The following is a 26,059-nucleotide window of genomic DNA, read 5'->3' on the forward strand; positions in this document are numbered from 1 at the left end:
CCCTGGCTATGCCAGCTGAGAGGCAAGTGAAATCCTGCCACACATCACAACCGCTCTAGGTGCTTATCTATTTCATCAGTGCTTCTATCTTTGTTTGTTGAGCCCAGGCATGGCCCTAATGAACCAGCCATCCACAGTGGGACACATTCCCTGCATTGCTAAGCACAGAGGAGCTGTATGCAATTCAACGACCAGGACATCCAGCTATGCTTGTGCTCCCTGAGAGTGCACGCCCTGAAAGTGCCAGTCCAGGATGGCAAAGGGGGAAAGCTCTGCTTTGCCAAGTGGGTGAGGATCATGACTGGCCTTACCATGAGGCAAACTGAGGCGGCCGTCTCAGGTGCCAGACTGTAGAGGTCGGGGGGCAGAGTGTAGAAAATGGCGTCTGCTGCTGCTGCATCTGTATTCTCTCTGATCGAGATGCACAGAGATGGGGGAGTGCTGTGCTGGAGGGAGGAGGTCACAAGAGACAGAACAGGCAGGCAAGAGAAAAGGGGAGAGGGAATAACAGAAAGCAGCAGAAGCTGCAGAGAGAGAGCGGAGGAGGAGCCTCTTATGTACCTCTCCAGCACCCCCAGGACCCTGGATTGATTAACCCCAGCTTCTCAGGGAGCTTCCTGTTTCCTGCTGCTTCCCTGAACCCAATTGAGGAGAACAGGCAGTCAACTGAAGTAGTAGGTGCCAGTTAGGCCCTAAGACGCTGATATCTTCCCTCACTCAGGCCTTGCTACCAGCCTGCTTATTTGTCCCCTTCAACTGAGTGTTGAGAGCCACTACAGCTGGCACAGAACAGCAGCCATGAGTGAAAGAAGAAAACACCCCTCTGGGCAGCATTCAGAAAAAGAAAGAAAGCAAAGGAAGCTTTTCTATCTAAGCAGGAAGGAGCTCTCCCGAAATACATTGAACACAAATGTTCACGGTGAACCTTCCAGCCCCAGTGAGGATGTGAGTGGTGAGGAGATGCCTGATCTTCCAGTTAGTCAGAGTGCAGGTGACCTGGCAGCTGCTGCAGCATCCATATCTCCATCTCAAGTGGATGTAACCATGCACATTCCTGAAGAAAAGTGTAGATCAGAGAAGAGTGTGGTGGAGACACAAGAAACAGCTGCTGCTGAGTTTAGTTCCTTGAGTCTAGATGATCCAGGACTGTGGACCCACTTGAGCAGTAGCCTGAGGGACTTCCTTGTACTGCATGAGCCACAACAAGTGAGAAACTTCATGTTCCCCAAAGACAATGAAAATAGAAGTTTCCATCCAACACATTACGGCGTGAAATCCCCAGTGGTGACAAAGTGGAGAGGCCGTGGCTTATGTACTCAAAACCCCAGAATGCTGCATACTGGTTTTGTTGCAAAGTCTTCCAGCCTAATATTCCAGCCACACTGGGTTCTACAGGAACAAAGGATTGGAAAAATCTGGCTAGAAATCTGGCATGCCATAAGACAGCAGCAAATCACCAGAGAGCATTCCACAGGTGGAAAGAGCTTGAGATGAGACTAAGGTTAAAGGCCACCATGGATGATCAGCATCAAGAGAAGATTGCGTCAGAGTCTCTTTACTGACAAAATGTTCTGAAAAGGCTCATTGCCATTGTGACAATGCTTGCTACCCAAAACCTAGCACTGCATGGCACTGCAGATCAGCTGTATGTGCCAAACAATGGAAACGTCCTTAAAATTGTGGAGCTGATGGCTGAGTTTGATGGTGTACTCCAGGAGCATCTAAGAAGAGTTACCACCCAAGAAACGTACATACACCACTACCTTGGAAAAACAATTCAAAATGAGATCACACAGTTACTGGCAACAAAAGTCAAACAGAAGATTGTGGCAGATCTGAAGCCAGCAAGATGTGATTCTGAACTGCACATCTGACATCAGCCATATGGAACAAATGGCTTTAATGGTGCATTTTGTAATAACAACAGAACCTAGTGAAAATGTCCCTGCAATGGTGACGGTCAGAGAGCATTTTCTAGAATTTATTGGCATTGATGATACTACAGGAGCTGGTATGACAAATGTGCTTCTTAAAAAGCTGGAAGATAGGGGGGAATTGCAATAGCTGACAGGAGAAGTCAGAGCTACGATAATGTGCCAACATGAGAGGAAAGAACAGAGGAGTGCAGACATGGATCCAAGAGTTAAACCCTCGAGCTTTTTTTGTCCCATGCAATTCTCATTCATTGAACTTGGTGGCCAGTGATGCAGCATCAGCTTCTAGAGAACATCTGGGAACATCCTCCCTGACACTGAAACCACTGAGTGCCACACAATGGGAAAGTTGAGTGGAGGCTATAAAGCCTATCAAACACCAAATTGGGAAGATAGATGATGCCATAGTTGCCATTATGGAGGATAATGCTATGACAGGCACTGTTCGTGGGAGAACAGTGGCAGAGGGAAACGGAATCACCAGAAACATACATAACTTCAAATTTGTGTGTGGCTTAGTGTTGTGGCATGACATACTGTTTGAAATAAATGTTGTAAGCAAGAGACTCCAAGGTGTTGACCTTGATATATCTGGAGCAATGGAACAACTGGATAAAGCAAAGTCATACCTACAGTCTTACTGGTCAGATGGGGGATTTCAAAACATTCTGAAGAGTGCACAGAAGTTGGCAGAGGAACGCCACACTGAAGCTATTTTCCCACCCATTCAAGAATACAAGAGTCACCGAAGAAGACATTTTGATTATGGGATTATCCCGTGCCTCATAAGAGACCCCAAACAATAATTCAAAGTTGAATTCTTTAACCAGGTGCTAGATTGTGCAATAGTCAGCTGAAGAACCTTTCATGCAGCTCAAGGAACACAGCAGTATATTTGGGATGTTGTCTGATATTCCAAAATGCCTCACTATACCTGAAGAAGACCTACAGCAGCGATGCAGGGCACTAGAGACAGTGTTGACACATGATGACATGCGTGATATTGATGCGAGTGATTTAGGTGATGAACTGAAAGTCCTTTCAAGATACATTTCAGCAGGATCAACTCCAAAGGCTGTTCTGGAATATAATGTGCACAAATAAGATGACCACCCTCTTTCCAAATGCTTTTGTTGCTCTGCGCATACTTCTAACACTTCTTGAAGCAGTTGCCAGTGGAGAACGCAGCTTCTCCAAGCTGAAGTTAATAAAAACACATCTACGCTCCACAATGACACAGGAGAGGCTGGTCGGCCTTGCAACCATCTCAATAGAGCATGAGCTGGCCCAGACTATGGACCTTCAGGAAGCGGTTCAAATCTTTGCAACCAAGAAGGCACGGAAAGCACCACTTTGATTATTCAAACAGATAAAAATGCCAGACAAGAAAAGTTACATTTGCTGTTCAGGCGTTTGAAAGTGGAGTGTTACTTAACATTTTTGAACAAGGCATTTTAAGTTGTTAGTTCTCCTTTATTGGGGTAGGTAGCAGAGCAGTACCATGAGAGGAGTAGAACAGGAAGAAGGCAGATTTGAGACCTTTCAAAGTTTTGGCCCAACAGAGGGGGCATCATTTGATCTCCCTACCTCAGGTGCCAAAATGTTGTGGGCCGGCCCTGCTGAGGATCTACTGGGAAGTCAATTGACTCACAGGCAGAGGTGAAAGTAAGCCTGTTCGTCCCAATACGGCGTACCGGCAAGAGCTAGTGCACTGTACTGGGGCACCCCGGCTTCCCCAGGGGGCAATTTAAAGGGTCTGGGGCTCCCAGGAGTGGCTGGAACCCCAGGCCCTTTAAATTGCCTCCAGAGCCCTGCTGCTGGAGTCCTGGGGTAGTGGCTGTGGGGCTCTGGGGGCTATTTAAAGGGACCAGGGCTCCCCTGCTTCTACTGCCCCAGCCCTTCAAATAGCCACCGGAGCCCCGCCACTGCTAGTCCAGGGCTCCAGGGGCTATTTAACGGACCGGGACAGTAGAAGCAGGGGAGCCCCAGGCCCTTTAAATAGCCCCCCAGAGCCTTGGGCTAGCGGGTGCTCCAGGGGCTATTTAAAGGACCAGGGCTCCAGCTGCCTCTGCCGCCCTGTTCCTTTAAATAGCCGCTGGAGCTCCATCACTTCCCCAGGGGTCCGGGGGCTATTTAAAGGACCGGGGCAGTAGAAGCAGGGGAGCCCTGGGCCCTTTAAATAGCCGCCGGAGCCCAGGGCTGCTACTGCTACCCCAGTGGGAGGGGAGGGGGCACTTACCTTACAGGGTGGGCTGGGGCTGGCTCTGACCCCCCAGCCCTGCCCCTTCCACCCTAGGCTCCGCCCCTTCCAGGGGCCAGAGCTGGCCCCAGCGTACAGGTAAGTCACTTGACTTACTTTCACCCCTGCTCACAGGGCTCAGGCCGCAGGGCTAAAAATAGTAGTGTAAACGTTTGGGATCCAGGCTCTCAGACCCTGCGAAGGAGGTAGGTCACAGAGTCCAGGCTCCAGCTGGATCCCAAATCTCTACACTGCAATTTTATAGCCCCGCACAACATGTCAGCTGACCCAGGCCAGCTGGTCTTTTATTGCAGTGTAAACATACTCCATGTGGCCACATTCTCTTCAGTAGGTTTGCAAAGGAACTTAGTAAGCAGCTCTGTTGATGGTGTGTTGGCCAGAACAGACTCCAGCACCTGCTCTGAGGCAGGGCTGGCCCTGCAGGGCCCAAAGGAACAGAACCCAGTTCCCCCTTGCGAGAGGTAGAGATCTTAACTATGCCTTGACTAGATACTAGGGCTGTCGATGAATTGCAGTTAACTCATGCAATTAACTCAAAAAAAAATGAATCGCACTGTTAAACAACAGAATACCAATTGAAATTTATTAAATATTTTTGGATGTTTTTCTACATTTTCAAATATATTGATTTCTATTACAACATAGAATGCAAAGTGTACAGTGCTCACTTTATATTATTTTTATTACAAATATCTGCACTGTAAAAATGATAAACAAAATAGTATTTTTCAATTCACCTCATACAAGTTCTGTAGTGCAATCTCTTTATCATGACAGTGTAACTTGCAAATGTAGAATTTTTTTTGTTACATAACTGCACTCAAAAACAAAACAACGTAAAACTTTGGAGCCTACAAGTCCACTCAGTCCTACTTCTTGTTCAGCCAATCGCTAAGACAAATAAGTTTATTTACATATACGGGAGATACTACTGCCTGCTTCTTATTTACAGTGTGACCTGAAAGTGAGAACAGGCGTTTGCATGGCACTTTTGTAGCCAGCATTGCAAAGTATTTACATGCCAGATATGCTAAACATTCATATGCCCCTTCATGCTTCATCCACCATTCCAGAGGACATGCTTCCATGCTGATAATGATAATTAAAAAAAAAATGTGTTAATTAAATTTGTGACGAAACTCCTTAGGGGAGAATTGTGTGCCTCCTGCTCGGTTTTACCCGCATTCTGCCATATGTTTCATGTTATAGCCGTCCCGGATGATGACCCAGCACATATTCATTTTAAGAACTTTCACAGCAGATTGGATAAAACTCAAAGAAGGTACCAATGTGAGATTTCTAAAAATAGCAACAGCAGTCGACCCAAGGTTTAAAAATCTGAAGTCTTCTCCAAAATCTGAGAGGGACGAAGTGTGGAGCATGTTTTCAGAAGTCTTAAAAGAGCAACACTCAGATATGGAAATTACAGAACCCGAACCACCGAAAAAGAAAATCAACCTTCTACTGGTGGCATCTGACTCAGATGATGAAAATGAACATGTGTCAGTCTGCTCTGCTTTGGATCGTTATTGAGTAGAACCCGTCATCAGCATGGACACATATCCTCTGGAATGGTGGTTGAAGCCTGAAGGGACATATGAATGTTTAGCATATCTGGCACGTAAATACCTTGTAATGCCAGCTATAAAAGTGCTATGTGAATGCCTGTTCTCACTTTCAGGTGACTTTGTAAACAAGACGTAGGCAGCATTATCTCCTGCAAATTGTAACCAAACTTGTTTGTCTGAGTGATTGGCTGAAGTAGGACTGAATGACCGTGTAGGCACTAAAGTTTCACATTGTTTAATTGTTGAATGCAGTTATTTTTCATACATAATTCCACATTTGTAAATTCAACTTTCATGATAAAAGAGATTGTACCACAGTACTTGTATTAGCAAAATTGAAAAACACTATTTCTTTTGTTTCAGAGTAGCAGCCGTGTTAGTCTGTATTCGCAAAAAGAAAAGGAGTACTTGTGGCACCTTAGAGACTAACAAATTTATTTGAGCATAAGCTTTCGTGAGCTACAGAGCTCAACAAGAGACTGCTGAATTGGAATTAATTTGCAAACTGGATACAATTAACTTAGGCTTGAATAGAGACTGGAAGTGGATGGGTCATTACACAAACTAAAACTATTTCCCCATGTTTATCTTCCCCCCCACCCCGTTCCTCAGACGTTCTTATCAACTGCTGGAAATGGCCCACCTTGATTATCACTACAAAAAGTTTTTTGCCCCCCCTGCTTTCCTGCTGGTAATATATCACCTTAAGTGATCACTCTGTTTGCAGTGTGTATGGTAACACCCATTGTTTCACGTTCTCTATGTATATAAATCTCCGCACTGTATTTTCCACTGAATGCATCCAATGAAGTGAGCTGTAGCTCACAAAAGCTTATACTCAAATAAATTTGTTAGTCTCTAAGGTGCCACAAGTACTCCTTTTCTTTTTGTGAATACAGACTAAACACGGCTGCTACTCTGAAATGTGTCCTAAGAGACTGTGTACATGTTGTTTAATTAGCTGGTGGCAACAGCTGATTTCCTTTGTTTTCTTTCTCAGCTCTTCCCCGGAATGGGGGTGAAAGGACTTGAGGGTACCCCACAGAGAGGAATTCTCAAGTGCGCCCTTCCTGCATTTTCGCACCTGCGTGGTGGCAACATCTACCCATCCAAGGTCAGAGAGAAGCTGTAACCTTGGGAGTTTAATACACGCCTGGAGTGGCCAGTATTAATTTTTAGAATCCTTGAGGGCTCCCACCTTCTGCACTCGAAGTGCCAGAGTGGGGCATCAGCCTTTACAACAGCCCTAGTAGATACTATTAATAATGATAGTTCCATCTGGTCCTCTAAGCAGGAAAGCTCTCACTCTATTCCCCCCCCCCTCTGTTTGCTCAGAACAGATCAACAATCCACATTTTAAAGCCACGTTGTCTACAGAAAATCTCTTCCCCCAGGGGCAGGAAATGCAATGTTTAAATGAAATTTTCACACTGTCCATGACAGGGAACAGTCAGTGCTGGGAGCAGTCACAGAAGCAGCCCACAGAGCAGATGTGTGTTGGGAGCAGAGCTGCAGCAACCAGAGCCAGAGGGGCCAGAGAAGCAGCCCAGGGAGCTACAGGCAGAGCAGCAGCAGCAGCTGTGCTGAGGCAGGGTCAGGGTGGAGCTGAGGCAGAGTGGTGGAGCTGGAGCTGAGGCTGGGGCTGGAGCAGTCTGGAGCCAGGTGCGGTGAGCAGCTGGGGAGAGCGAGGGGGACTCTGGGCAGCGGGCTCAGTGCAGGGAGACACCCCAGCCAAGAGGCCTGGCAGGCCAGACTTGGAGGGGGATCGTAACCCCAACGGGGGGGCTGACACTGGGAAGAAAGGTCCTGCCACCTAAAGCCTGAGGGTGTGTGGCCACTGCAGCACAGCCAAGACCTGAGAAGAAGGCCTGGGACGTGTGAGGAACAGACTGAACTGCCCTGACATCCCAGAGACGCTGGTTGTGGTGTCCCCATGCCAAAGAGCAGGGTGACGGGTTTTCCTGTAACATTTCCCAGTTTTTCCTTATTTTTTGAATTGATTGCTGTTTAATAAATGGTGTTTGCTTTGAACTGTATGTAATGATCAGTGGGTCAGGGAAGTGTCCAGTGCAGAGAGAGCACCCTGGAGTGGGGACACCCTAGCCCTGCCCTAAGTGACCACGACAAGGTTGGGGATCGACCCCCCAGGAATCCTGGGCCCAGCTTTGTTGGGGTTACGAGAACTCTGCCACACAGGAGAGTGGAAGGGGAGCCCTTGAGGTCAGGCAGGCCTTTGGGTATAGGGAGTGGGAGCGAGGACTCAGATCCTTTCGCTAACCCACTTCTCCGGGGTAGTGGGAAAGACAGAAAAGTTCCCCGCAATAGCAGGACTATTCCCCCGCTTATATAATACAACCCTTGAGATGAATGAAACATAAAAAGCCTCCGATAACGAAAGGATCAAAGGAGTCTACTATACACCTGCGCCATCTACTGGATATCAACAGAAGTAGCAGAACAATTGAAAGACTAGTGATTTGTATTGTTCCTGTATATAGCTGCTGGCCCCTGGGCCTCGACACCGGTCTGTGTTAATTGCTCACTAGAGCGCATGTATATTTTGCACATGGTACAGGCTTCAAATATTTGATGTACATCAACTTGATCTATAAACGTACTAATTGCAGACTCAAGTGATTCTTGGTGAATTAAAAATCATATTGACTGGCTAAGAGCAACCAAGTGTCCTGATTTGAAAAGTACTATCAAAAGTAGCACAGAAAGGAACCTAATATTAGCAAACGAGTGCTCCCTGAACTCAGTAAAAGTACCTGCTAAGCAGTGTTGCCTAATGGGTAAAGCAACGGACGGTGACGTGGGAGACCTGGGTTTTATTCCTGGCTGGGCTGTTGGCTTGCTGGGTGACCTTGTGAGACTGTGACTTCCCCCATCACTAAAGTAAGTATGGTGGCCCTGAGTCCTCTGTAAAGCACTTTGAGACCTGCCAATGAAAGAGTTCCTCTAGTGTTTCTTATTATTATGAAAAGGGGTTATCCTTTTTCAATTCCATTCCAGTAGCGGCCACAGCATTTATCAAATTAGTAAACAGAGCTTATTAAATTGCCACTTGAAAATCTAACAGGCACCGTGGCAAATTAATGATGCTCATTCGCACTTCTACTCTCCCATGGCTGGACGGGCCCTGTAGAGATAACCAGAGTAAAAAGAACAACAAACACTTATCTTAGGGCTTGTTTACAATCAAACTGGCATCAGAATAACTCAAAGTAACTCACAGTTTTTGTTCTTTTGGGGCAATTTTGCATGTGGACATTCTTAGTTCAGCTGACTAGTGTCTTCCTTTTATTTAGTTTGTCAGTGGAAAAAAAACAAAAGATTTTAAATCTTATTTGCCCCCACTGACAAAACTAAATCCAAATAAGACACACACAGATTGAGCTAAGAGTGCGCACAGACAGAATCACACGAAAATACAAAAGGGGTGAATTACCCTATTTCATTATTTCCAGGCCAGTTTGCATGTAGACCAGCCCTCAGTCACTAAAGCCAGCGGACTGGACTCCAATACACATGAGGAGCCAGTCTGGGAGTACGAAGAGGCCAGTTTTATACAGAGTCACTTTTCAGAGTACTGTACAAATCCACTTGGAAATGCTGCTCAGCAGGCACATTTAGCTAAAAGGGCCGCCGGCCACTGTGTACAATGATATTCTCAGGGTAGCTACAAGTACAACGTATTTTGCTACTCGTCTTTGTCTTGCATGATCTTGATCACAGATTTCAGCAGCAACTCACCTGCTCTCTAGGTGAGCGAAGTCCAACAGGTTGAACTCTCGGCAGTCTTGGCTGTGGTAGATATTGTCCACATCCTAACAGACAGATAGGTTAGCATGTTAGCCCAGAGAAACGCTGCAAGGCCAAATTTCAGCACAGCATGGTGCTGGTCAGGACACATGCTGAGCGTCAGCTTCGAATGGTCTGCATTCACCAGACATCACGCCATGGGACATTCTTGACCTCGTCCTAGAAAACTGACCCAGCACCCCTCGCAAGAGGGGAGTCCTCACCCGAGCAGGCTCGGGGGCAGCAGCAGAGCTATCAACTGGGCTGCACAAGCTCTCCACAATCACATCATCCAGAGCTGAAATTAACACTCATGGGAACATAGGAGAGAGAACAAAAACCGGGGCTATTTCAGAGCAAGACAGCAGAGGTCCCAGAGTACGGCTGGATCACTGGCTGGGCTTTCTAGGAGAAGAGGAATTAGCAGAGAGAAGAGGTAGCTCTCTGCAGGGGACAAGACCATCCTCCTGAGTGGGGAAGCAGCCAGCAGTGAGAAGTTACAGCAAAGGAAGGGAAACCCATCCCTGATACACCCACTATCCCCGCCAACCCCCCTCCAACATAAAAAAGTCACAGATCAGCCACTTGGAGTCTGAAGGATGCGCCTGCCACAGACCAACCATGTCGAGCTGGCCAACATGAGGGCATCTGATCTCTGTGAGGCTGGGCCCCTTGCTTTGTGGGCACCTGAATCTCTAAGAGAAGATCTGGCTGCTGAGGGAGACCCAGGTCAGGCGCTGGTGTCAAGGCGTGAAGATGTTTGGCCTTGGCCACGAATAGGGCAGACCTCAGATACTGATCATCATAAAACTCTTCAAGGCCCACCTGAGGCCTAGCCTGTGCCATAAGCAGGGGTGCAAGGAAGCCGGTACGGGCCAGTATGGTGTACCAGTAAAAAGTGGCCACCGGTACCGGCCCGTACCCAGCTAACTTTAAAGCACTACCACAGAAGCGCTTTAACGTCATTGACACCCCCTTGCCACCACCCATTAAACCACCTGGGCCCTTTAAACTGCCACTGGAGCCCTGGGCAGTGCGGGCCAGGCAACGCAAATGGGCTGGGGGTTGCTGACCCCCCAGTCCTTGCCCCTTCCGCCAGAGGCACCGGACCCCAAACCAGTAAGTCCTGTGTTTTACTTTCACCCCTGGCCATAACCCTTCCGGGCTGGGGCAGGGGGACAGCAGGAGTATGCCCAGTGACTGGGGGGATTCATTTTAGGGACAGGGCCTTGCCAAGGACTGGGCCCAGCAATGTCCCCATGACACGCAGGGCATTGCTGCTCTGAAAGCTGCCTGGACTGGCTGGAAGGATAAGAAGGAGAAGGAGATGTCTCTGAAGACGTTCCCAAAAAAGAAAGGCTGAAGCCTGAGGACTCCTCGCTGCTGCCTGCTGGCCTCGGATGGCTCCTCCACACTTCAACCGATCTTACAGCACTAGGACACTTTCCCCTCATAGTCAGCCTCAGTTTCCCTTTGTTCAGTTTCACCCCAAAGGCTTTACCCTCCCCCCTTAATCAGCACGTTATGAAATACTATGATGGAGTTTATTTAATCTCTCATCAAATCAACCCCTTCATTTGTTCTCTCATTTCACTGAGCATCAGCTTGCTGCTAGCTGGATGGCCCAAAGTAGCCTGAAAACGGACACAGCAGCAAGGGGCAGGGCTGCCATCTCCCTCCTAGATGGAGGGCACACAACCCTAAATGCCATGCCACAGTTCTTTTAAACCCAACAGGTTGCCTTACAAAGCTGGGTCTAACCCGATTCTTCCTGATCACACCTAGCTCTCTTTCCATGGACCTCCCTGCACCACAAGGATCTGTTTCATATAATTCTTCCCCAGAACTATTATGATGCATACAGCCAGGAGAGACCATTAGATCATCTACTTGGACCCCCTGTGTAACACCCAGCTACCCCAGTATTGAGTCTTTGTGTTGGACTAAAGCACATCTTCCAGAGAGGCGGCCAGCCTGGAACTGAAGACATCAAGACATGGAGAGTTCACCGCATCCCTTGATAGTTTGGTCAACAGCTAAAAATCTCTCTTGGTTTCAATCTCACTTGCCTATTTTCTTCTGCCCTTTGAATTATTGCTCTTTCCACACTGCTGTTTGCAACGTCTTTAGTATCATCTCGAGTGGGGTGAAGGTTCCATGCTTCCAGACAGTTAACAAAGATGCTAAATAGACGACTTCCCATGGATCTTGGCACCATGTCATTAGGCATCTCCTCCCCGCTCCTTACAGGAAATTTACTGCTCTTCAGCCAGTTCCCAATCCCCTGGACAGAGCTCACATCACATCTAACATGAAGTTATTTTCAGGAAGTTTCATGAGATCCCCTCAAATGCTGTTATACAGCATTTTCATCTGCTTGGCTCCCTTTGTCCAGCTGTATCTCTCCAGTGCAAACGGTGCAATGTAATTTCCAATGCTGATTATTTAGTGACTGGTGTTGCTGCTGAGATTTCCTCGACAACCATGCAAACACACTCCACTACAAGCAAAGGGGGCAAAATTTGCCTAAATTAAACCAAAACGTAGCCCTCTCCCCCTTGTGCCCCCCAAAGGATGGCTTATAATCAACTGGAGAGACAACAGGTATTGTTTCAGATAGATACAAAACCCATCTGATAACTCCCCTAATGTTATGACATTAAAATGACCTGTTGAAATTGCTTCCATACAAGCTTACCCACTGGATCTCCTCTCTGAAGGTAAAGCCGTTGTAGTCACATAAAGCAGCATACGTCTCCGAAAACCCACCTACAAATGGAAGATTATATTGACAGAAACGTTAGCAGCAGCTCATGGAGGAAATGTAGAAAGAGAAAAAGGGACATTTGGGGAAGGATATAAACTAATACAGTTTGGGATCCAGAAAAGAGAGGGCTAGAATTAAAAATCCAATTAAACCCTCGCTTCTCCCAGCGCAATGCTGAATCATGGATTGGGTGCCTCTCTGTGTGGTGCCGACTGACTCATTAATTACTTATCTTGATTCTTTCTTTCATTGTTATCTAATCTCTTTTACTGAACCAAGACATTATTTGTAATACACAAACTTCTCAGGCTAAAAGATCCTTTGTTTAAATCAGAATGTTTTGATCACAGAATTCCATTTACAAAATTTTCTTATTTAAATTATAGAAAACATATTGCAATATATATAAAAAAAAGATAGCAAAGCTAAGCCTGGAAAAGTTAGGAAATACACAGGCAACATTAATGATGCCCCCTTGTGTGTAATCATGGTGTAACCTTTAATTACATGGCCGCATACAATTTTTTCCCCACAGAAACCTTGCCTCAAACATGCAACTGACTTCAATGGGGCTACTCGTGGGAAGTGGGAATACAATACATAGGGAAGCGTTTGCAGGACTGGTGCCAATGTCATGTAAATATTTTTCCCAGCTTATGACAATGGCCAGAGCTACTCCAAATGGTCAGATTCCTGCCAAGGGTATGCACCATGCCTAACGTGCAGCTAGATGCAGGCACCAGTGTTAGCTATCACTTATTTTCTTCCTGATGAAAGTTAATTGCTGAACAGCAAAGATGGGATTTTTCCAAAAGCACTTTGCACTGCCCTAGCTCTGCTTCCACTGAAGTCAACAGAGCTTTTGAAAACTCCACCCCAAGCCACTAAGTCTCCCAACCCTTGGTGTGTGAGGACTTTTCACAGTATTTCTCTTTTCTGTGATGTATGTGCACAAAGCACAGTCCGATTACCACACGGTCCTTGATTATTCTGCAGCATTTCCTCCAGGGAGTTTGTTATCCTTCGAATTCTCTCGAACAAACTGGAGGGATAGTTTTTGAGCAGTTTTCTATGAAAAATAATCCAGGGTAAGTAAAGAAATGGGGTGCTAGGTAGAAAACATTCTCAGTCCTACATATTGGCTATATTGACTGGAAACAGATGAGCTTACTCTATTAGGAACACTTCATATGAATTTACTTTGTAATCCTGCATACCCTTTATGTATTCTTTCTTATAATCCCTAGCTCTTATCTAGCACTTTTCCATTAGCAGATCTCAGAGCACTTTACAGAGTAGAGCTGTATCATTATCCCCATTTTATAGTTGGGGAAACCGAGGCACAGAGTGGTGAAGTGAGTTGCCTAAGATCACCCAACAGGCCAGTGGTGGAGCCAGGAACAGAACCCAGTCCAGAGCTCTATCCACTAGCCCAACTGCCTTTGTACTAGAGGGACATTGTAACACACATACATTTGGCCCCAAATTTAAATTCTATACAGTAACGCCTCACTTTATGTTGTCCCGGTTAATGTTGTTTCGTTGTTACCTCGCTGATTAATTCAGGAACATGCTTGTTTAAAGTTGTGCTATGTTCCCTTATAACATAGCTTGGCAGCCGCCTGCTTTGTCCACTGCTTGCAGGAAGAGCAGCCCGTTGGAGCTAGTGGTGGGGGCTTGGAACCAGGGTGGACCGGCAGCCCCCCATCAGCTCCCCTAAGTTCCCTGAGCAGCAGCCGCGCAGCAGGCTAACAATTGCTGGCAGTTCAGCTGTCACTCCCCCACTGCCATGTGCTGCTTCTGCCCTCTGCCTTGGAGCCGCTCCTGGGAGCCTCCTGCTAGCTGTGGAAGTTGGGAGGGGAAGGGTGCTAATGTCAGGGTATCCCGCTCCCCCCTGCTCCTGCCCTCCCCCCGCTCCTTAAGCCCATCTCCACAGAGCCGGGGTTGGTTGAGGACAGGGCTCAGGGCAGAGGGAGCTTGCTGGTAGCAGCTGCTATCTCAAGTGAGCTGTAGCTCACAAAAGCTTACGCTCAAATAAATTTGTTAGTCTCTAAGGTGCCACAAGTCCTCCTTTTCTTTTTATCTCAACTTGCTGATCTACCTAAAAGGGCAATGTACTTAGAGTGGGGTCAGCATACTTAAAGGGGCAAAGCACGTCTCTCTCACATACACAGTATATGTCTCTGTCTCCCTTCCCTCCATTCATGCTGCCTTGTAGAGTATGAGGCTACATTAACAACAATGCATTAACCCTTGAGGACTCAGCTGAATGCTAGTTTATCATTTGGCAGTAAGGCATTCCCTGGGAAATAGCCCACCCTCTTACTCCACCACTTCAACCAAGCTTCACAATCATCATTGCTGTGTACAAAAATTTCCCTGGAACCTAAACCCCGCCCCTCCATTTACATTAATTCTTATGAGGAAATTGGATTCACTTAACATTGTTTCGCTTAAAGTAACATTTTTCAGGAACATAACTACAACGTTAAGTGAGGAGTTACTGTACAAGCAAAATATAAGGTTGGGGAGCTCTAGCAGATCTCATCAGAGCTCCGCCAGTGACAAGGCAGGCTGGCCCATTATAACCATTAAGCAAATGTTTCAGGAACAGCCTTACCCAGGGGAAGAGTCTGGAAAGACCTTCTTAAGCGACATGGTGACATGGCTGACCACCTGCTCCAAATCGTCCAGCGACATGAGCCGGAAGGCATAAGAGGCTGTATCTGTATCTATGACAACCTGAGGGGATGAGATGAATGACATTTGAGGCAGCAAGCAGAAAATACATTTCATAAAACCCCTCAGATGCTACCACAAAGGGAGCAAACAAGCGAAGCCGTGAGATAAGATGGCGAACTCTTTCTGTGCTAAATATCCTGAGTGTTATTACTTATAATTCTCAGACAAAGACTAAGTTTCAATGGAGCTAAGCTTGAGAAAACTTATCAGCAATTTGGCATAGAATATGTTACAGGTACTGTACGTGATCCAAAACCAAAGTATTATAAACCCAGGAAATCCTAAGTTAAGGTTAAACTTAAAAGAAATGCAAACCAGTTAAGGAATAGAAATGTGCAGTTGTGGCACCCAAACAACCTTAACTCTGCCCTGCTGTGACACCTTGCAATAATCATTGGTTTGTGGTTCCGGATAAAATTGATTTTAAGACACATCTGACTTGATTTCCCCCCTCCTGGAATCACTACTTGCAGTCAGTGTTACCCGGTTACCAAAAGCATTAGGGTTAAATAAAAAGGTCAGGTACAGGGTGTCGCATTTATGAAAGGATCCATTTTTAGATTAAATGTTAACTCCTGACATAATTAATGGATTCACTAAATTCTGAGAAAATTCATTCCATATTCAACAAGCCAGGGCTGTAATTTAGACAAGGATTTTTCATACACAACAAACTGGCTGCATCCTGGCTTTCAGTGGAGAACTCAACACAGTCTTAATGGTGAGATTGCAAATGGGGCCTACATAACAAACTGTCAGAAATAAACTAGCAGCCGTATCATCAGGAAATAAACAACTAAATCATCCTTATGCTACAGCAGTTTGGCAAATTTCTCATGAAAACATACAAACCCAGGCATAAAAATCTTCTCACTCTGCCCCCATCCCTTGCCACGATAATAAAGACAACAATTAATCATGCTTCATTGGCCCATCAAAATAACTCACTGGCCCCGCAAGTCAGGAGGATTTCACAAGACTGCACTAAATCAAATAAATTCACCTCTTGCTGCTCTCTGCAGGCCTCCAGACTCAGCTCCAGCACCTCACCCACAGGAGCAAACCCCAAAGGCAGAGGAAGTGCCTGGAGAATCCCCTGGAAAATGTAACCCCTGGAAGCCAGGAGCAAATCGCCCAAGCCAGTCTTCCTGTAGCTAATCTGTTTCAGATGATTATTAGCTACACAAAAAACAAAGGAATACTTCACATTTAATCTGGAAAAGCACAATTCTCATAGGCCAGCCTTGCCAAAGTCTAGCTGCTCTGGAGACACACGTTTCTGACAGATGACTAAAATATTTGTTCTTCGCATGTCATCAAGGTAAGCATGATGAGTATTTTATGCCTGGCAAATTCTCACAATAGCTTTGTAAGACATGTCAATTGCTATTTTTCTGGGGGGTCACCAGGGGCAGTAGGCCAATAGCAAAGGGAGCAGAGCCTTTGAACTCTGAGATTGCATCTGAATTTTGTCCAGTAAATTCTTTGTGAAGCCAGACAAGACCATTAGATCAACTAGTTTGACTCCTTGTGTTACACAGGCCACAAAATGTCACCCATTTACTCCTGTACCAAGTCCAATAACTCGTGTTTGACTAACGTACTTCTTCTAGTTCTAATATACATTTCCAGTCCACCCAAGTCCTTCCTTCTTTTACTCCTGTGACCGTCCTTTGCAAATCTTCTCTAGCAATGTCTTCGTTAATGATACATGTGATTCTTGTAATAGACTTCCCATTTCCCACTCCACAAACAAGGTTCTAGTGAAACACATAACCGGATTGCTGAAGGGACGACTACGTAACTCCCAACAAACAGCAGCAACTTCTAGACTATGGTTATCCACAGCTGCAACAACATTTACATCAATTACACAAATAGCTAACTGTGCTGGCTAACAGCGGCTGCAGTCTGACTGGGGCTTCATTCAAAGCATTCAGAACGGTGTTTTCTTATGTTGCCTGTTTTACAGGTCAGGCAACATTCAGTTTGCCAGATACATAATCTCCTCTGCAAGAGGCTTTACCAGGTTTTAACACACTCGCCAGCTAAATTTGGATTGGCCTGGATAATCTAGAACCACATGACACACACCAAGACCCTGCAACACAGGAGAAGCTGTGGACGCAAGAAAAGATAATGACATGAACTCTCTTATTTTCCTGCCAAACATTTTACACTGCCATGACCTGCAACATGCACCAGCCCCTTTTGTTCTACTGAAGTTAGAGGTACAAATGGAGCTGCAGCTTTTCCAGTCCCACTGGAAAGTAGCGTCACTCAAACAAACAAAGCCAGCCCTCTCTTTGTGACTCAGACCTCGCAGCTCATGGCTCTTTTCAGACTGATTCTAGATTTATTTGGGCTGTAGCCTAGCTCCTAGAGGCAAGGGTACTGGGAAATATAAGGATAGCATTTCAGTAAGGGGCTTTGTTTGCCAGCCAATAAATAGGAATGAACATTTAGTATAGATCTTAGAGCTCAGTAAATGTCACCAAAACAGAGCCACGGAGAGGCAGGAAACTACCCACAGCATCACAGTTAGCAAAAGACCTCAAGCCTACCCCAGCACCACTGTCTCTGTTCTGTGTTTGTCCAGCACCTGGCACCATGGGGTCCTGCCTCCCCAGCACTGAAGGAAGGCTGCTCCTCACTGGTGCTGCCAAGGACTGCTCATAGGTAGGGACTGGCTCCTTTTGCAGCAGTGAGGAGAATGCTCTCTTGGGATGGATGTTTGCACCTTCCCATCCCTGGTTCGAGGGTGCTACTCAACTCACAGTGCTCTGGGATGCCAGGGGAGGGGCTGGCCGGGGCAGACTCAGCTCCCTCCCTTGGGGAAGGCACCTGGCCAGTGCCAGATCTCCCCCTCTGCAGCAGCGCCTTCCACCTGCCCGGACTCAGGGTTTCCCCAGGAGGTCCCTGCCAGGCCAGGGTCTCTGGGGATGTCCCCATAAGATTGGATGGGAGGGGGTTCCAACAGGATTGGGTGCAGGAGAGTATCCTGTGGCTGTCCTGTGGGGGTGGGTGTCCCAGTAAGGTGGATGGGGGAGAGCTGTCCTGACGGTGGGGGATGAGAGAGGGATGGGCTGTCTCTATGGGGTGGGGCTGTCACTGGGTCCAGAGGGGTGGCCCCTGGCTGCACTCACCAGGCTGGGCTCCTGGATCGCGATCTCTCTCACCTCCAGGAAGCTGAAGCTGCTCCACACCTGGGGAGAAAAGAGTCAGACCATGGCCAGGCCCCTGCCCAGCCCCCACACAGGCTATGACCCACACGGGATGCCAGGGGCCAAGTGTGGCACAGCGCCCCTGCTGCTCGACTTGCCCGAGTCCAGCCAAGTCCAGCCCCTGCCTGCAGCGAGACATGAGCTACCCCCCGCAGTCCTAAATCCATCCCAGCACAAGCCCACTCCCCCGTTGGACCCCCTGCACCCTGGCCCCCAACCCCAGCCTGACCCCCCTCCCAGTCACCTCAAACTGAACGCCTAATTCCCAGCCTGAGCTCCCTCCCTACCCACCCCAACAGCACAGAGCCAGTTTCCCATGCAGGGTGGTGTGTTGGAGCCCAGGGCCCGGCTCCCAGAGGTACCCACCAATCCAGCTGCAGCTGATGGGCATGGTGGGTGCACCACACCACTGGGTGTCAGTGTCCATGCCCCACCTTCCCTCTGGGACACCCCAAAAACCCCATCTCAGCAAGGGCAAGCAATGCTGAGCCCCTTCTGCTCCCTCAGCCAGCCAGCACCCCCTTCCCGGCCTTTGTGCCCCGTCCCAGAAAGAGGGCCAGAGACAATGCCAAGGAGCCATCAGAGCACACACCAGCCAGGAGCAGTTTCTCCCCCCTCACACACACTTTAATAGCGGAGACAGTGAACAGCATTGGCATAACTGGCGTTGCCCGTCACTGGCCAGTGAGGTGACCAGGGCGGTTCACATCACTCAGGCTGTAGCGATTTGCTTTCCATTATGCTTCCTGCTACACTTCCTCCACGGGGGAAAGGTGATGGAGATTTCAGTGGGCACATGGGAAACTTGGAAAGTTTAAAAAAGAAACTCAAGATCCTTCTTCAGCCCCTCTCTGCGCACAATGCTCTGCGTATGTTGTGCTCCAGGCACCTGGCCCCAGCTCCCCTCCCTTTGGACACAGGGGGTTGTGTTGGACGCCCCAGTCGCATACGAGTTTACCCCAAGTGCTCACAGATGCACCACCTAGCCAGGGCCCCCTTGTTTATACCCAGCTGCAGCTTCCGCAGGTACTTCCTCCTTTGTCTGTTTTGCTTGACAGACAGCTAACTTTGTGGAGTTGCTCACTGCCCCACTGTTAGCATTTGTCAGGCTGACAAGGAGAGCGACCATCTCCCGGAGCTCCCATCTTCACGTGAGGCCAGCTGTGTTAGTGCCGGCAGCAGCGCTAGCCTAGAGCGGCTTCCCCTGCTGCCCCACTCCTCCCTTTTAGCGGGAAGAATTCTGGGGGCTCAGTGGGGCTTTCACTGGGAAACCCTTATTGTGCTAGTGCAATTGAAAGGGCGAGGCCGGAGTCTAAATACTTGAACTTTCCTACTAGAACTTGCCCTTGGGACTCCCGCTCTTCCTGCTGATGCAGCAGAGATCAGGAATGTCATGCAAGTCCTGGAGCAGTCAGTTCTACACAAAGCACTGGGATCTGCAAGGGGCTGTAGTTTATGGGAGGGACAAGGCGGGAGCTGGGCATGGGGATGCTGGTTCTGGGAAGGGGCAAGGGATGAAGGGTGTTCACAGAGGGGCCAGGAGCAGGCTTAAGTGTGGGTTTGGCCCAGCTGAGCAATGAGGGTGAGATTTTTCCAGCCCATAATGCATTGCAAGACCAGCAATGTCACCCATGCTCCTGGGCAAGGTTCAGCCGTTGGGGGCCTTTATGAGAAGCCTGCCTGGCTACTCAGGTAATGGGCTTGTGCAAAGTTCCCAGTGACTTCAACAGGCCTAAGCCAAAGCCCTTTGACACAATAACGGTTGCTACCAGCTTCTCCTGACCACTCATAACATCTCTAGTGGGGTCCCACAGGACTCCGTCCTCGATCCGGTCTGAGTCGTTATTTTCATCAATGACTTGGATAGCGGAGTGGAGTATGCTTTTAACATGAGCAGATGACACCAAGCTGGGAGGGGTTCCAAACACTCTGGAGGACAGGATTCGAATTCAAAACGAGTTTGACAAGTTGGAGATTGTTCCCAATCATTCTAATATCCAGTGGACTGCCCCAGGAGTCGGTCCTGGGGCTGGTTTTGTTCAACATCTTTATTAATGATCTGGATGATGGATGAATTGCACCCTCAGCAAGTTTGCAGATGACACTAAGCTGGGGGGAGAGGTAGATATGCTGGAGGGTAGGGACAGGGTCCAGAGTGACCTAGACAAACTAGAGGATTGGGCCAAAAGAAATCTGATGAGGTTCAACAAGGACAAGTGCAGAGTCCTGCACTTAGGACGGAAGAATCCCATGCACCACTACAGGCTGGGGACCGACTAGTTAAGCAGCAGTTCTGCAGAAAAGGACCTAGGGGTTACAGTGGAGGAGAAGCTGGATATGAGTCAGCAGTGTGCCCTTGTTGCCAAGAAAGCTAATGGCATATTGGGCTGTATTAGTAGGAGCATTGCCAGCAGATCAAGAGACGTGATCATTCCCCTCTATTCAGCACTGGTGAGGCCACACCTCGAGTATTGCATCCAGCTTTGGTCCCCCTGCTACAAAAGGGATGTTGCCAAATTGGAGAAAGTCCAGCGGAGGACAGTGAAAATGATGAGGGGGCTGAAACACGACTTATGAGGAGAGGCTGAGGGAACTGGGATTGTTTAGTCTGTGGAAGAAAAGAGTGAGGGAGGATTTGATAGCAGCCTTCAACTACCTGAAGGGGGTTCGAAAGAGGATGGATCTAGACTGTTCTCAGTGGTGGCAGATGACAGAACAAGGAGTAATGGTCTCAATTTTCATTGGGGGAGGTTTAGGTTGGATATTAGGAAACACTATTTCACTAGAAGGGTGGTGAAGTACTGGAACGGGTTACCTAGGGAGGTGGTGGAATCTCCTTCCTTAGAAATTTTTAAGGTCAGGCTTGACAAAGCCTTGGCTGGATGATTTAGTTGGGGATTGGTCCTGCTTTGAGCAGGGGGTTGGACTAGATGACCTCTTGAGGTCCCTTCCAACCCTGATATTCTATGATTCTATGTCAGCCTCCAAAGCGTCGTACGCAGAGAAAGCACTTACCCTGACTGGGAGAATCACCTGCAGCACATATGCCCTCCAGGGGGTTAAAACCTGCACAGGAGGGAAATCAGAGTCACAGCTGTGATTACTGAGAGAGTAAGTGCTGTGCATTTATACACCCTACTAACCCAGGAGGAGGAGTTCAGGGCACATAACTGTTTCCATTCTAGCCCCCTGCTTGGACATTTTTACCTTAGAGGGTAAAATTACCGAGTGTTAGGTGACATCAGAACAAATCTGTGGGCACATAATTAACCTGCAGAGCTGCCACCCGTCTACGTGTCCAGCACATTTCAGAGAGTCAAACTTGGGAATTCTAGACTCAGACCCAGAACACTGGGATGAAATTCCTGAGTTACCAGAACGTACCAAGATGTCGTCTTCATACTTGGATTTGACCTGCAGCTGGACAGGCTTCACCAGGATTATTTCCTTCGGCCCAAGCAAGGCGGTGATGCTGTCTGAAAAGACAACACCCAATCAAACAAGCTGGCAGAGATAGGGAGGCTGATCAGCCTGTCAGTGGCCCATGTGAAAGAAATTGGGGTCTCCCCAAAGTGCCCAGTGAGATGCCATCTACATCACAGCCAGCACTAGCTAACCCCTGCTTTTCATTCTCAGCAAAGTCTGGCCAGCAACTGAATTTCCCATGCCCCTACAGGGGGCTCAGGGAGGGGGTAACAGGAGGATAACACCTGGGGTTGCAGGTAAGAGAGACTGGGGTGAGATTTTCAAAGCAGTCTAGGGGATTTAGACATGCTGATTTTAATGGATCTCAATCCCCTAAACCATTGTATCACTCTGAACCCTTTCTTCATGTCCTGCTGTCAGTCACATGGCATGGAAATGCATAATTCCCTTGTCACATGACAGCGGCTGGTATCCACTGATAGCAGTGACTATGTTACATCTCACCCTCCAAAGCCAATAGTAACCACCACAAGTGGCTGGCACACCTGAAGATGTCCAGGGTTGGGTCTGGGGAGATGGTCGGACTCAAGACACACAAGAGGATCATTCTGCCTCGGCTATTAATAGATGTCCAAGCATTCAAGCACTGAGCCTCAAGGGCTTGTTTAATGTCTACATGGGACATTAGCATACGAGAAGCCCTGGTGAAGCTCTACAGAGCAATAGCTTGTCATGAAGTAATGTCCCACATGGACATTGCTGTTTGTCCCAGTGCACTACAGAACTGTTAGTGCATTGTAGCAAGAAAAGGAAAGTAAAAGAAAAGGAGTAAAAGAAAAGGAGTACTTGTGGCACCTTACAGACTAAAATTTATTTGAGCATAAGTTTTCGTGAGCTACAGCTCACCACAAAAGCTTATGCTCTAATAAATTTGTTAGTCTCTAAGGTGCCACAAGTACTCCTTTTCTTATTGCTTAGATATGTTGCCTGAAGACCCCTGACTCTCCTGGGGTCTTTGAGGCCTCCTTGTCTGGGGGCTATTTGTGAAATTGCCTCCACCTTTCTTGCGTCCAGTTGACCTCCTTTATCCCTGTATGTCCTTTGTAAGGAATCTTGTTCAGACCAAGCAGGAGTTTGCTCCCATCCAGTTTAAAGCCCTTTTCTTTGTCACACTGCAGATCACTACTATTGTATCACTATACTATAGTATCACTATACTACACACTGCAGATCACACTCTCATTGTGATGCCTGATCATTTTTCCCCAATTGCTAAATCGTCAACAATTACGTCCATTCCATCCAGATCCATCAAAGGTCGGGGACAAGATGCTTTGGCAACTTCAGATGCTGAGGCAATCCCAGAGGGAGGTCACTACATCTACCCGAAGAGACATTGGCGGTGAAGAGTTTTGAGCTGTCCGTCTGGTCAGACCTTGGCTTACATCACAAAGAAAATGTTCTTGTGTAGACACATCTTCCTGTACCAACTGGCTGCACTCACATGAAACTCAATTGATCACCGTGACCCTGCTATTATCACAATGTCTGAATTAACTTCTTCCCAGACATGTGGAGGTCGGGGGAGAAGAGATCTCACCTCTCTGAGACCCTGGGCTTCTCTGGACCCTCCTTTCAGCCTTTCCCGCTCCCTCCCGGTCTCTCTGAACTGGCTGATTTCTCTTTGCCAGGAAAACTTGGAAGGGCTGAAGCTATGACAGCCGCCATCTTGGCCAACACCAGAGATTGAACCAGGGGCCTCCACCCACATCCACAGGCTGAACTAGAGAGCCAGGCTCCCCACCTGGGGGCTGGCACAGACACACGCCATCCGTGACCTGGTCCAGAGGAAGACCCATTGCACCCCTGCCTCGTGGATTACACAGCCAGCTCCTCCAGTGGTAGGAACGGACATCAGACCTGGCTCTGTTCACAAGTGTTTTGTTCTGATCTGGCTGGCTTGCTGTTAGACTCCTGGCTGCCGGTGCCCTGTTTTAGGTATGTGGCTTGGTGGCTGTAGAGTTTAAGCTTCTTGCTTCTGGGGGAGAACATGTCTCTATTGGTCTAAGCTATGGCTCCTCTGGCAACTGATTGTCTGCAACCACGGCCTTTGTCCGTGCAGCTCCAAAACCCCAGAATGGGGGATGCTTTTAGCTTCTGTTATCCAAGCACACTACACAGACCTCTCCTGCCAGGGGCTCTGTGTGTGCCCTCCATTCCCCCCCCACCCCATACCACGGTGCCCTATTCTCCCCTCCACCACATGCCCTCTATGTCCTCCCCCATGCCAGGGGCTGGGTGTGTCCCCATTCCACCTTTCCCCCATGCCAGGGGCTGTGTCCCCCATGGACTGTCCTCGTTCTCCCCCCTGCATACAAAGAACTCTGTGTGGCTCCCCAGTTCCTCTTTCCCCCAGCTCAGGGTTTTGTCACTCCCCCACCCCCACCCCCACCCCCACCCCTCCTCCTCACCATTCATAATTCTTTTCTGTCTGCTAGGGAGATTAGGGTGTCAGTAATTTGCAAAATGGATACCATCAGATTAGGCCTGGATAGAGACTGGGAGTGGTTGGGTCATTACAAAACCTAAACTTAATTTCCCCACTATTAAGTTCTCCCTACTGTTACTCACATCTTCTTGTCAACTGTCTGTAATGGGCCACTCTCCTACCACTTCAAAAGTTATTTTTCCTCCCTTGGTAACTTGCTGTTAATTGATTTAACTCATTAGACTGACCTCACGCTTGGTAAAGCAACCCCCATCCTTTCATGTATTTATACCTGCTCCTGTATTTTCACTCCATGCATCCGATGAAGTGGGTTCTAGCTCACGAAAGCTTATGCCCAAATAAATTTGATAGTCTCTAAGGTGCCACAAGGACTCCTCTCCTCGTAGTCTTTTTAAGATGAACAGGAACTAGGAGTCTGTAACTTACCAAGAAGGTCCTAATGGCTGCTATCAACTAGCCCTTTGATCTGCACCCAATTACCCAGAGGGCAGCAGCAGCTGGGTCTGCTACCTAGATGCCAGGGGCTCCATGCGCCCCGTTGTGAACAGTTCCCCATTCCCTCTCCTCCCCGGATGCCCTAATCCCAGGGTCTTGCCTTCATAACGCCCCTCCCTGGCAGAGGAGGATTATAGTTTATGGGGCTCTGTATCAGAGCAAGCCGGGGCTTCTCCCCACCCCTTTGGCCTGCAGTCTCCCTTCCTCCCTCCCTCTACCCGGCACTCCTGCCAGAGAGTGGGGTCAGAGCACAGGGGTTAGGGTTTATTACAGAAACGCAGTGCAAGTAATCCATGCCAACCCCAATCCAAGTCCACGTATCCCCAGCACATATAGCCTTTACCACCCCATGGCAACTACTTCGCAGATATAGCACATACCATACTCCAGCACCATCCACCTTCCCCCAGGACAGCTACCCCTGCCCTCCCAGCTGGAGTGCCATCCCACTCTTCCCAGGGGGAAGCCCCCAGCCTCTCACCAGGGGAGAGCCCCTCGCCTCTCAGTCCATTAGCCTTATCTCAGATAAGCCACAGGTGGCCCTGACACTGTTCCCCTGGCTCTCTGCCCTCTCCAGCCCTCACAGGCAGCTCCCTTTGCTGCTCCCTGGCCTTCAGCCCCGGCTCTCCAGCCTGGGGAGGTCAGCCGGCAAACTCCTCTTGCTGATCTTCTTCCTCTCTTCCCCCGAACCTCCTAAAGCTTCCGCAAGGGACCACCTCCCTCTGCAATCTTCCCTGATCCTTCACAGCCCCAGGTGCTGCCCTGTCCCCTCAGCCAGCCAAACTGCGAGCAGCTGCATGGCACAGGGGCACTGGGCCTGGCTCATTTAAAGGGGTCAGCCACCCTGTGATGTCTAATTTTCCCCTTCCATTCTTCTGATTTTGGTGAGGACCAGTCAGGGGCTGCCCACAGATGCCGAGAAGATTCCCTGAAACTTTGGCCAGGATCAGATGAGGTATTCAAAAGTTATCACGTTACAGACAGAGACCCTCACAAGTTCAACCAAATACTGGTAAGGCCAGGTTTTCGAAAGCGGCCACTTCAGGGGTGGATTGTGGGAACTCTGCTGGGACTCAGAGCCCAGTCTGCAGTGGGGCTATGCACCCGTAAATCACGTTAGCACCAATAGGATTGTCAGCTCCTCTGAAGAGCACCCTAAATGGAAGAAGCTGGGCACCCTAAATGAATGGAAATTTTTGGTCCTCGAGACTTTCCCAAGCTCATCAGTACATCAGCATCAGAGCCAGGAGAGAACCCAGGAGTCCTGAGTTCCAGCCCCTTGCTCTCCCCTCTACAACATCTAGAGAAATAAAGAAACAAAGACCCAGCT

The 26,059-nt window shown here is 48.3% G+C and overlaps 1 protein-coding gene across 6 annotated transcripts in view; it reads right to left on the minus strand.

Annotated features, from left to right (window-relative positions):
* The window catches only part of CARMIL2 (capping protein regulator and myosin 1 linker 2), a 134,068-nt gene that overhangs the window by 107,745 nt on the left and 264 nt on the right, over nucleotides 1–26,059 (minus strand). For all 6 annotated transcript variants that reach the window (XR_006275273.1, XR_006275274.1, XM_043495387.1 and 3 more), the window contains exons 2-8: nucleotides 21,684–21,775; nucleotides 21,315–21,365; nucleotides 18,222–18,281; nucleotides 14,954–15,075; nucleotides 13,305–13,402; nucleotides 12,265–12,335; nucleotides 9,519–9,592 (exon numbers count right to left, since the gene is read on the minus strand). Coding sequence is in view for 4 of the 6 variants with exons in the window: in XM_043495387.1 (XP_043351322.1) it covers nucleotides 9,519–9,592; nucleotides 12,265–12,335; nucleotides 13,305–13,402; nucleotides 14,954–15,075; nucleotides 18,222–18,281; nucleotides 21,315–21,365; nucleotides 21,684–21,775 (568 nt within the window). In the remaining 2 variants the exon portion in view is untranslated. The remainder of the gene's footprint in view (nucleotides 1–9,518; nucleotides 9,593–12,264; nucleotides 12,336–13,304; nucleotides 13,403–14,953; nucleotides 15,076–18,221; nucleotides 18,282–21,314; nucleotides 21,366–21,683; nucleotides 21,776–26,059) is intronic.

The sequence above is a fragment of the Dermochelys coriacea genome, chromosome 12, assembly GCF_009764565.3.
Source record: "Dermochelys coriacea isolate rDerCor1 chromosome 12, rDerCor1.pri.v4, whole genome shotgun sequence".
Classification (NCBI taxonomy): Eukaryota; Metazoa; Chordata; order Testudines; family Dermochelyidae; genus Dermochelys; species Dermochelys coriacea.